Source organism: Pteropus alecto, unplaced genomic scaffold, assembly GCF_000325575.1.
Source record: "Pteropus alecto unplaced genomic scaffold, ASM32557v1 scaffold59, whole genome shotgun sequence".
Taxonomy (NCBI): Eukaryota; Metazoa; Chordata; class Mammalia; order Chiroptera; family Pteropodidae; genus Pteropus; species Pteropus alecto.
The window spans coordinates 4,400,036-4,412,039 of record NW_006443292.1 but is presented as its reverse complement, the minus strand read 5'-3'; the positions used below and the strand labels follow the sequence as shown (position 1 = coordinate 4,412,039).

At 53.8% G+C, this 12,004-nt stretch overlaps 1 protein-coding gene across 1 annotated transcript in view; it reads left to right on the top strand.

The window, feature by feature from the left end:
* The first annotated feature begins 6,493 nt into the window (after positions 1-6,493).
* The window catches only part of ADAMTS17 (ADAM metallopeptidase with thrombospondin type 1 motif 17), a 213,173-nt gene continuing 207,662 nt past the window's right edge, over positions 6,494-12,004 (top strand). Inside the window, exons 1-2 of the mRNA XM_025041234.1 lie at positions 6,494-6,525; positions 7,412-7,863. Coding sequence (XP_024897002.1) covers positions 6,494-6,525; positions 7,412-7,863 — 484 coding nt within the window. The remainder of the gene's footprint in view (positions 6,526-7,411; positions 7,864-12,004) is intronic.

The window sequence follows — 12,004 nt, the reverse complement described above, 5'->3', positions numbered from 1 at the left end:
ACCCTCAGCCTCCAGGGGTGCCCCGCCGCCCACCCGAGGGCGATGTGCCGCCGCCGTAGCGGTCGTGGAGCCCGTCAGGCCCCTGCACTGAGCGGCGCGCGCCGCCCAGGTGTGCGCTGTTTGCATGTGCACAGGTGCGTGTCACGGGCAACACCTGTATGCGTATACCTCATGTCTCGGGTGTGGGGATGAGGAGTTGGGCATTCACACCCCCTCTGTCCTTTTGAGTTTTTCCGTACCTCGTAAAGGAATTTTTGAGGGGTCCCCACTCAGGCCGCCAACCCCCTCTGATTGAGCCGTGAGGACCAGCGGGAGGGTTGTCCATGTCCCTGTCCTCAGACGCCACGAGCAGGCATTTCTCTGGCACCCACCCCGAGGTAGGCCTGAGGGGTGCTTACCTTGGCGACAAAGTCTCCCTGTCCCCAGAAGCTCCCTTGCTGTGGCAGTAGCTCTTCCCCTGCCCTCAGGACCCTGCCCCGCTGCATTCGAGGCACCTGTGACAGGTGCTGTGGGGGCAGGGGAAGCTCCTGGTGCAGCTCTGCCCTTTTTGTGCTCCCAGCAGTCACTCGGCTACACTGGTGCCCAGCCAGATGCTCTGGGCGCTGCATCGCAGGGGAGGCAGCACACGCCTGGCAGGTGGGCTGTCCCCAGCAGAGCCTGATGGAGGCTCACAGGAAGCATAGTTTACCTTCTGCCATGATGGGGGGGCAGTGTCTGATATTCTTTTGTGCCTGCCCTTCCCCCACTACCACCTCGTCAGGATCCACCATCCAGAACCCCCTATCCTTTACCCACATACTCAGCAATGAGCCGCCTAAAATCTGCAGCAACGTCAAAGCCGGGGGGTCCGGGTTTTCATGCGGACTTCCGCTTTCCTTGCCAGTGTAGTAATGTCCTAGGATCGGCCTTCACCGGTGCCCCTCTCAGGACCATTCTGAGTCCTGATCGGAATGTGATCTCCCTTTGCCCAGCCGGGAGAAATCGGCTGCTTTGGTCAAACAAGGGCAGTGGCCCTTGGAGGGGGTCCGGTGGGACGCGATGTAGAAGGAGCGGGCAGACGGTGTGGGCACGGAGGCTCAAGTCGCAGTGAGAAAGGCTTGGCTCGCCGTAGGACCCGGGTCAAGGCTGTATCATGTTCTGGGAGGGACTGGAAGGCCCACATCATTTTTGCTGTTTTTGCCAAAGCGTTTAAAGTCTAGGTCACATCACTGTACTGTACATGGAAACATCTGAATCCCATTTGCTGCGGTTTAGTGAATTTCTGTAGAGGTCAGAGTTTATACTTCTCGGTGTAAAGTTTCCAGCGAGCAGCTATCTGTGAAGGAGCCGGGGGTGGAAATCTGGATAACATTGATTTAAATCTTCACAGTGCGTGCTGGGCCCTCTCACAGATGGCATCTGAGCAGGGAGGGTTCATTTCAGTCCTCCCGGCTTGCGGGACTGTCCTTCCCGTCGGCACCATGTGAGGGCGCTGTGCTTTAGATAAAGGAACCTGGCCAAGAGGCTGAGTTCAGCGTGTGCCAGCGGCGGGCGGACCTCTGAGACTAGAGGTTCTAAATTCCTGCTCGAGCAGACACTTCTGTTCAGTGTGCCTTGTTCGTCCCTTTCACGTGAGCCGGACGTTGGACCCTCCCTGCTCAGTACGCTCCGTAGAGGGAGGGCTGGAGGCAGGAAGGAAGAGACAGCGTGGTGGCTGGGAGTGGAGCTCTTGGTTACACGGTGGTCCTGGGACGCATAGAGAAGAGGAAGAACAGGGACTCAGGCTCACCGAGCTTACGTGGCACTCCACCTGCTTTGATTCTGCCCTCGGATGTGCTTGAGATAGTTCAGGTGGGCGGTAGGTGACGTGTTCCTCACTCTTGACCGTGGTAGAAGCAGCGAGATGGGGATGTGGGGTATGTGCGTGCGTGCGTACATGCGTGTCAGGACAGGTGGGCTACAAGCCGTAGGAGAGGAGCGATGTCAAGTAGATCATTTTTGGTGGCCGCAGATGGCGGCACGTAGAATCCAATAGAGCAAGAGTGGCAACCTTTGCAAAGGGCCAAATAAATATGTTAGGCTCTGCGGGCCATACGGTGTGTGTCACGACTAAACACCGCGCCTTCAGCAAACATACAGTACATGAACGGATGGATGAGGCTGCGCTCCACGAAGTTCAGGCCGATGTCGAGCATCAGTTAGATCCTGCCACGCTGCACACTCCACAGCAGCGTAGCGGAGAGGGTCGGGCCCAGACGCCGGGGACACAGGCTCTGTTCTCTGACGCGGAGACTCCGTGCTGTCTCGGGGGATGGCTGGAACCTATTGAAAGGAGGTGCACGATTAGAATAGCTCATTACTTAATTATTTAGGGGATGAAGAGTAAATCTCGGGCTGCATTTTGCCCTGCTCCCCCGTTTGCCGGGGCCAGGGCCGTGGGCCTGCAGTGTTCCCCTCTCTGTGTCTTATTTTGGAAAGCCGCACTTTTTGGATCTACAAAGACCACAGACTCAAGCGTTAATGGTTGTCTGTTTATGCTTCTGTGGAGAGCCCTTAGACTTAACGTAGGGTTTCAGAAGAGTGTCTGTAACTATAATTTCAAGGCAGCGATGCTAGTGCATGTGAGGACAGTGTTTCCAGCTATAAAGAATTTATGCAAGTTTGGGCCAGTCGCCTCCTGTGACTAGGACCAGATCATGGAAGCCCGTAGAATCGGAATCAGGTTAAGCTTCACCGGAGTGGGCAGTGGAGATGGCCCTTCAATGGGGTAGAATGAGTGTCGGTCTCTAGAATGACTCTCTGTGCTGCTTTTGAAGCGAGCAGATGGAGGGGCTGTTTTCCACCCCTGCCCGTGAGGAGAAGTGGACAGAGATGAGAGAATTTGGTCAGCTAAGAAGGGGCCATTCTGCCATAGATGAATACTCACCAGCTCTGGGCAGTCTACCCACTAGGCTCTGTCCGCCCCTTCTCGGCCGAGGCTGTGGCCTGTCAGGGATTTGCTGTGTGTGAGGTGTTGGGACCAGACAGGACATCAGGAGCTCTGGGCTGCAGAAAGTTAAGTAGCCATGCCCATTTTCCAGGCCACCCCAGGTGGACAGAGAGAAGGTCAGGGATGCTCCGAGCATGCCTGACTTCTTCGGAGTCACAGCCACAGCCCACAGGACTCTTGCATCTCTCGTCCAGGTTGGTCACCTGGGTTGGCCTGGTGACGCAGCCACCTCCGGCTCTGGCTGGTCAGCTAGGCTGCTGTGCAGGCAGCCATTTTTGTAGCACATTATTTGTAGTGCTTCTTACGTTCGTAGTTATGATAGCTCTTCCTCCCAGTCCGCTTGGACAGGGGTCCCCCACCCCCGGGCCGTGGACTGGTACCCGTCTATGGCCTGTTAGGAACCGGGCCGCACAGCAGGAGGTGAACAGGCAAGCGAGCGAAGCTTCATCTGTGTCTGCAGCCGCTCCCCAGCGCCAGCATCACTGCCTCAGCTCCGCCTCAGATCATCAGGCATGAGATTCTCATAGGAGCACCGGTCCCTGGTGCCACAAAGGTTGGGGACCGCTGTGACTTGGGAGCTTTTGCGGGAATGCTCGCCTCTGTTCCAGCGGGGAGGAAGTGTGGTCAGCTAAGACTGGGGGAGAGTGAGGTCAGCCAGTCTAAGGGCAGGTGACAGGTGGGAAGAAGTGGGCATACCGTTACATGACTCCTGTGACAAAGGGCCAAGTCTCCCTTTAGAAGAGAGCTTTCAGACTCTCTTTCGATTCATTATAAATCCACCCTGCTTTTAATGCAACGCCACTTGATCGCATACAGCAGAACAGGAATCAGTCTTGGTTAAAGCTACATGGTATGGAGACCATTTGGAAGCGAGCAAACAGACCAGATGACATTGTCATACGTCATTATATCGGTACAGGTGTCAGGAAGGCACACAGTCCTGAGTGCCTCATCAATTACTGTTCCTGAAGAGCTGATGTGCAGCATAAACGTATTTGCAAAATGCAAAGCACATTTTTCAAGCTTTGTGAAAAGAAACGAGTGAGTGGAGGTTAAGGAAAGCGAGCGGGGAAGGGACAGTTGTGAGATTTGGAGGCGTAGAGGAACCAAAGGGAAGAACTCGGATCAGAGAACCCCAAGGCCCCCACTTCCTCTGGAAGGACGTTCACGTGGCCTCGCGGCGACTTTGTACACCCACCACCGCCCATGGGCGTCAGGCTGCCTGTGAACCGTCACCTAGGATACGTAACTAGATTTCCCCATTTGAACTTTTATTTCATTGGCAACATTTAAAAAAAAAAAATGTGTGACATGGGATGATGAACCGAAGACGCCTTCGGCCGATCGCATTCTTGGAGCTTATTTCCTGAACTCTGAAATTCTGCAGCTGCCTGACCCTGGATGTGGCCAACGGGAGACATGTTTGCAGCCAGGGCATAGGAGGGAACCTCGCCCTGTGCACGCTTCTGCACACAGACGCATGGTCATGCTCTTGACCTTCAGGAAATGAGACTGCACAGCCGTTCGGGGCTGTGAGCTTAGAGTTAGCCACTTAGCTCCGTGGAAACCCCCCACCCAAGGAGCCACAGAAAGCGCACACAGCGTTGGTAGTCTGCAGGCATCTGTGAAGTTCAGAGGGAGCTGGCACACGGGGCATTGAAAACATGTCTCTTCTCTTGCCCTACGGGTCATTCCCAGACTTTTCCAGTTATAAATCAACCCATCAGTCAACACCGTTGGCAAAATGATCAGATCATTATCACACACCTGCCGTATGTAGGACACCGATAGCCTCCCAACGAGCCTTAAAAGAAACACAAGGCAGGCCCTGTCTCGGAAGGCAGTCTGGATTTGCACGGAAAGGGGGGTGCCATGGAGCCTACAGGGTGGCTGGGGGGTGGGGGAGGGAGGGGAGCTGAAAGGGGTGGCCTCAGGTTCTAAGAGGGAGGGGCGATGGCAAAGCCACTGGGCCAGATTCTTCCTGAGATACGGGGCCGTGAGTTGGCTGTAGGGTGGGGGCGGGAGGTGATTATTACAGGAGAGGGTGGGCGATGAACTGAATGGACAGGTGTGGGTCAGGTGAGGCGGGGCCGTGCGTGCCAGCCTCAAGCCTGGAGCTGGCATCAGAGTTCCCTGGAGGGTTCGTCACGCTGGTCGCCAAGCCCCACTCCGGCCTGAGAGCCAGAATTCCTAGCAGGTTCCTAACGCCGCTGCCACCACTGGTCTGGGAGCACATTTTGGAGGATCACTCTCTACAGGCCATGGGGAGCATTTGTGGCTCTCGACTGGGATGTTCCTGGTGGTAGCATTGGTTGGGGAGGCGGGTAGCATGAGAAGGCACCAAGTGACAAGCCAGCATGTGGGTCTCTCCAAACAAGACCTATGAAAGCACAACCTCCCCAGGGGCGTGCGTGCATGCGTGTGCATGCGTGTGCATGTGCGTGTATATCTGTATCTGTGCAGCAGTCCCCAATCTTTTTGGCACCAGGGACCGGTGCTCCTGTGAGAGTCTAACGCCTGATGATCTGAGGCGGAGCTGAGGCGGTGACGCTAGTTCTGGGGAGCGGCTGCAGATACAGACGACGCTTTGCTCTCGCTCGCTCGCTGCTCAGCTTCTGCTGTGTGGCCCGGTTCCTGACAGGTCACGGACCGGTACCAGTCCGTGGCCCAGGGGTTGGGGACCCCTGCCTGTAGGATTTCTCACCGAGGCGACATTCTCCCTATATTGTGTCACAGTAGAACTGCCTGCTGACTGGCCTTCTACACTGCAACTTGTGAACGCGAGCACCGGATTGAACAAGTAACGGGCTTTGAAAGTGCTAAAGCCAAGGGGGCCTTTGACCTCCCGCAGCCCGAGCATTTCAGGGAGGGTCAGCCCCCTCGTTAGAGCTGGGTGCCTTCTCAGGGGCTCGGGGCCCCCCGAGATGTGGACTCATCCTGTGCAGCGGGCCCTACCTGCCTGCTTTATTTCCACCGGGGGCGTTTTCACCCACAGTCTCCGAGGCATTTTGCCCTGAGGCTTTCTTTACACCCAGCTCCGGTGGGGCTCTGTACATCCCCCCCACAGCTGTCCCCCTGTGCCTCCACTTCTTCCATCTCCCCAAAGTATTGTAGCGAACAAAGTCAAGTTTTAACTTCAAAGGGGAGGGGAGGGGAGGGGAGGGAGCCGTGCTTTGCTGCAGGTCGCGCAGCGCCACTTCGAGACAGTTTGATTGGGGCAGTAAAATCCCTGAGTTGTTCTTGGCAGCGTTCTGATGACTGGGAACCTCGCGATCTGCTTAGAGCCGTGAGTGCGGGCTCTCCCTGAGTTTGGGGCACTGGAGGTTGTAGGCGGTCTCAGTAGTTGATCCGATTGACTTTCAAAGAGGCTCGATATCAGGCCTCCTTCCTGGTAAAGCCGTGGCCGTGGTGGGGGCGGGGGGAGCAGTGCTGCTCGGAGTTTGGTGGCAGGACCCGCAGCATCAGTGTCACGTGGGGGCCCAGCGAGAAGGGCTCATCCCGGGTCCCGTCCGCGACCGCCGGGTGATGGCGATGCGCATTGCGGTTGGGGAACCAGTGTTCGTATGTCGTGGCTTTTAGAGAAGACTGATGACACAGAGCCTGAGACGGACTCTCTGCTGGCGAAGGCAGGCCTGGCCGTCGTCTCGCTGACTCGTCATCAGAAGGGGAGCTAGCAGCAGGCCCCTTGGGGAAGGAGGACAGATTGTTTTAATGCTGTCAGCATTCTTTCCAAGGGAGGAATAGAGCTCTCTGCATCGTGTATATATGTATATATCTTCAGAATTAATATTTACTCTATTCAAGTGACATTGAAAATCCTGGGTCTTAAATTTTTGATTCAGTTTAGAAATCCTGTTTATCATCTAGCACGTTTCTGCAATCCATCTTAAGAGGGCTTTGGATAATATATGACCCCATTTACAAATGTGGTGATTAACAGCTTTTAAAACCTTCAGACTGTGTTTAGAAATTTCACATATTCAATCTGATTTTCAAGTTCTTTGGTTGCCTGATTGAAAAACAAACCATTCGCAAGTTCTTAAGCGCTTCTTACAAATCCAGTAAGTTAGCCTTACAAACACGAGAAGCCTTCAGTTCCTTTATATGTTCTAAGGCTACTTATAAACCTGAGAAGATTTTAAAATCGCAAGTCTAAGTTAACGATGCACTTTAAATTACAGATCTAATCCATCGGATATTTTGCCAAGTTCTCTTAAATGATACAAGTTCTGAAAAAAATGTCCAAATCCCCCGATCACAAAACTAATGATATTACAAATTTGACTGACTACGTCCCCTAATGCTAAATATTCCCAGGGAGAGATACATTTTTCCATTAAGGATATAATTGTCATTCATTCCCAACACATTTGAGATTGCCACCTTAGGTGGATTTTTGGGGGGTGATTTTAAAAATCAAGTTTGTTTTTAATGATAATAAAGTAATGTATCTTCTTTGAAAGCAAACCTGGAAAGTGGGTGCGGTTGCATATTTTGCTGTAACGCCCCCCATCTCGTGTCTGTCTCCCCAACACAATGGCTGCTGGGACGTTTCGTCCCACAAAAGCTCATTCTTGGGCTAGGTAAATCGAGGCACCCTGCAAAGAAAAAGCCCAGACGTGGGAACCAGGCTGAAGCCAGGCGGCCTCGCCGCCCTTGGGCTGTTGGGGTCTCGGCGTGTGTGAATGAGGGTGACCTGTGTTGCATTTCCCTTTTCCCCCCTGGGCAGGTCGGCCTCATCCAGCTGGGGCAGGAGCAGGTGCTCATCCAGCCCGTCAACAATTCCCAGGGCTCGCTGGGCGGGCAAGAGCATCTGATCAGGCGCAAATGGTCCCTGACGCCCAGCCCCTCCGTCGAGGCCCAGGTACCCAGGCAGCTCTGCAAGGTTCTCACAGGTGAGTCTGGTGACCAGCATGACGGCCTCGCGACACAGCCCATTTGGCACCGTGGTTCGGCCCGGCATCACCCCCTGCTGTGCCGCCAAATGCTGTGAAGTCATGGGAGCAAGAATGTACCTTTCTCTGTATTTTGAAAGGGTTTTTCTTTTTATTCTTTATTTTTTATTATTATTATTATTATTATTATTTTTTACCACTATTACCTTAATAAGGCCCCTTCCTTTTCCTTTCTGTGTGGCTGAGCGTCAGCAGTTCATGGTGTAGCAGCCCTTTGCAAAAGGCGTTTCTGGAAGGGACCCAGGCTCTCATTAATGCAGGTGTCTCGGTTTCATAGATGGGGAGCAAGGTGAGGCCCCAAAAAACCACGGTGGCTTTCCGTGGCAGAGCCGGGATGAGAATTCCCACCCCTCGGTACCCTGGCCGGAGCTTGCTTTCCTACGATGGTGATTCTCAGTCCTGGCTGCACTAACAAGAGTTGCCGGGGTCCTCGGAGGCAGGGGTTCTCCAAGCGTGGCCCCTGGGCCGGCAGCATCAACCCCACCTAGGAACCCGTTAGAACACACGTCCTCCCCAGGACTCCCCCTCCCCCGATCTCCCGACTCAGAAACCATGGGACGGGTCCAGTCTCAGGCCGGCCCGGTCAATCTGACGATGCTCAAGTGTGAGAACCGCTGCTCTAAATATGCCGAGTCGCGGCCGGTCCCCGGAACCCCGACCTCGTCGGTGTGGCCTGTGACTTGGGCGTCAGTCAGTGCTTTCGAAGGGAACTCTAATAAGCGGCTCGGGCTGAGAGCCCAGGGTACCTATATTTTGTGCCGCTATTCGGGCCACCTGCCGATTATCTGTTAGGTATTTAGGAGCATTTCATGGTGCTCTGTCACTGGCAGTCCGCCTGCCAGCATCACCTGATGACTTAACCTGCCGCTCGCAGGTGTCCTTCCTCCCTGGAGAACGCGGGACCCCGTGCTGGCCTCTGGGAGTTGTTTAACGACTTATCTTGGTGTGAAAACACGGTGTGTCTCGCTTAGTATTCCGGTGACCTTGGAAATAAATCGATCACGTGACTCTCTTTTCTGACAGCTGCGTTATTGAGAAATGAGCCTCGCGGCTGGGCTCGGCGGTTTCGTGCCGCTGCTGTCTCGCGGTTGTCCCCCTGGCCCAGTCTGTACTCGACAGGGAGGCACGAGAGGCGCTTTGGCTGGGTCAAGGCCACTTCTGCAAGCCCGGAGAGCTCCGAGCGGAGAAGGGAGAGGAGGCTGCCGCCGGACATCAGGGCTTTGCTCCGTTCGCTCCCACCTCCTTACAAAGTCGGGACGCTGGGCTTCGGCATACAAAATCCCCTTTTCTGGCGAGTCTCACGATTGCAATGCCAGCCGTGCGTTTGCGCTCGATGCTGGTGTGTTGTTTCAGTCGTCGGCCGCCTGACCCGATCCAGGTCAGTCTTGGATTGTTTGTTTGTTTATCTTCTCTCTAAGTAAATGGCCGTCGGTCTTTCTGAGTCTCCGGGCGCGTTCCGTAGCTGATCCAAACACTGGGTTCAGAGGCGGGCGTCACTCTAGGGCTGTGGCGCTTAGCGCTGGCTGTCCAGGGCCATCGCCTGGGGAGCCTCGTGATCACTCGCGCCCCTCCCCCGGGGGCAGCTGCACTTCACTTGGCCTTGGGGCCGCCTGGGCGTTGGTGAACTTCAGAACGCCCCACGCGGTTCCAAAGTCCAGCTGGCGCCGGGAACCAGTGCGCTCAGGAGTACTAAACACAAGTGCCCGTGGGCCACCGGGAGTGCGATTCTCAGCCGAGGACCGCCGAGCAGGGCCCTCGCGTGAAATCCAAGGACAAGTCGATTTTATTCTTATTTTTCCTCCTGACTCAAACCCAGCGTTCGTCAGCTGCGGGTCAGCGCTCAGAAAGAAACCCAGGGTGCGTGTGACGGCGTCGTGACCACCAGCTGCCTTCCTCTTCGGGGGTGCGACACCAAGGCTTGTGGCAAAATGGTAAACTGTGCCCATGTGTGCATTTTTGTCCCTGAGGCCAGCGTCACGGCACCCTTTTGATAGACGGAAGCGAAACTATAAGCAAACCGGGGCGGGAGGATTCGATGGAAACTGAGTGTAAACGAGCAGCCAGGCCAGGGGACACAGGTTTCCGAATTTGCTTAAAAAATCAGCTCCCCTTCCTCATCCCCGAATCTCACACCGACGTGGTCTGCCACCTGGGTGCCACAAGTGTGTTTATGTCGTGCCACCTCCGGCTCCTCCCGGGTGAGGACACAGACCCAGGCGAGAGGCAGGTCTCGCTGCTGGGCCTTCCTGCTTTGCGTGAGGTGCCCGGTAACCCTTGTCACCGCGTTGAGACAATGAGCCTTATTAGGCTTAGCTAATAAGCCGTCAATTAGGTCCTATTTAGTTTGGATTCATTTTCAAACATCGAGAGTTTAGACGTGAGGAAAATTAATTTAGTGGGACCGCAGCAGAATACATTCTTGACATTTCCTGGAAAAGTTAATCAGATTAATATAAAATTCCCCCATGGGAACATGTTCTCGATGGCTGGACACGGTGGCCAGAGGTGTCACGGTGCCTCATCTTGAAGCTTGTGTTACCGCGACCTTGGGCAAGGCCTGGGAGTCTCCGGCTGGCTTACGCAGGTGACAAGGAGGCTGATGACCCTTTCTCCTCCTCGGAGCACTCAATTTACCTGAAAAGAAAGTCGGCCTGGGTAAGGTGCCACATTCTCTAGGGGGTTAGAGGGTCTCACACAGTAAAGGCCACCGAGAAGAGACCACAGCCTCCTGGGTACCGCTGAGCTTGCATTTCTAGCAGCCTTTGGGGCTCCCAGGGAGGGGACGGGCTGATCCTGTTTCCTTTATAGCTCCTTATTTTTAGGACCTTATAAACCGATTCATAAAATATCACTCCAGTTTGGAAGGTTGAGACTTGGCATGAAAATATGGAGTCTGCAGGCGTTTTTTTTTTTTTTTTTTTTTTTTCAGTTGTGTTTTTTTGGTGAGAGCATGAGTTTTTGATGGTTTTTTGGCTACTCAACAAAAATGGTGCTTTGGATATTTTGAAATGTTTTTTGAGTTTTTTAAAGTGGTTATTTTAACTTTGAAACTTTTCGTCTGTCTTCTATGCTTATTTTAATTTCTCCTTTCGGATTCAGTTTAGATTCTTTTGACTCTTATGGTCTCTACTAACGGTTTGAATCTGTCTCCTTCTCGACCATGGTAGATGTGACACGCGATGGTAAAATAATAAAACCAATTCACCATGAGGCACTTTCAAAGTAGGACTCCTACAATGTTTTGAGTGGCAGTGGGCTCCTCAGAGCTGGGGTCCCCAACCTCCGGGCCGTGGACTGGTACCGATCTGTGGCCTGTTAGGAACCAGGCTGCACAGCAGGAGGTGCGGGGCGGGCGAGCGAGCGGAGCATCATCCGTATCTGCACCCGCTCCCCAGCGCCAGCATCACCGCCTCAGCTCCGCCTCAGATCCTCAGGCATGAGATGCTCATAGCACCGGTCCCTGGTGCCACAAAGGCTGGGGACCACTGCCTTAGAACACATCCAACCAAGGTACCTGTGAAGGCATGGCTGTCTCCTTTATAGTTTAAGTTCTGTTATGATTGTTTTAAAACAATTGACGTTATTTTATAGTATCGTCTGGTTCATTAATAGCACTATAAAGTTAATTTAGATTAGTATTTAGAGGGTACCGGGACTATTCAGAAATTCTGTATTGCTAATTATGCAAGAATTTTCATATGTAATACTATGTGCGTATACTCTGTAGTAAATAATGGGTCGGGACTTGTGCTTTGTGTAATTTGGTTGGAAATGAAAGAAATCAAATTGGCTTAAACACTAATGACATCACCGCCATGGGCTCAGGGACCGAGGTGTAGAACAGGAGGCTGCACCTGAGCTAAGGCTTAGTTAGCCAACTGGGCTTCTTCGGCCGTTCTCTCTGTGTGACAGCTTTGTCCTCAGCTGGCTTCTTAGCGATGAGGAAGCGGCAGCTGGACCGAGCAGATAAACTCTTGCTTCTAGCAGGAATTCGGGCTGGCTAGCGTGGATCCAGTCCCCACTGGTTTCCGTGGCTTGAGGCAGGATCAGAGCTCAGGTCTCAGTCCCCATGGGATGAGGG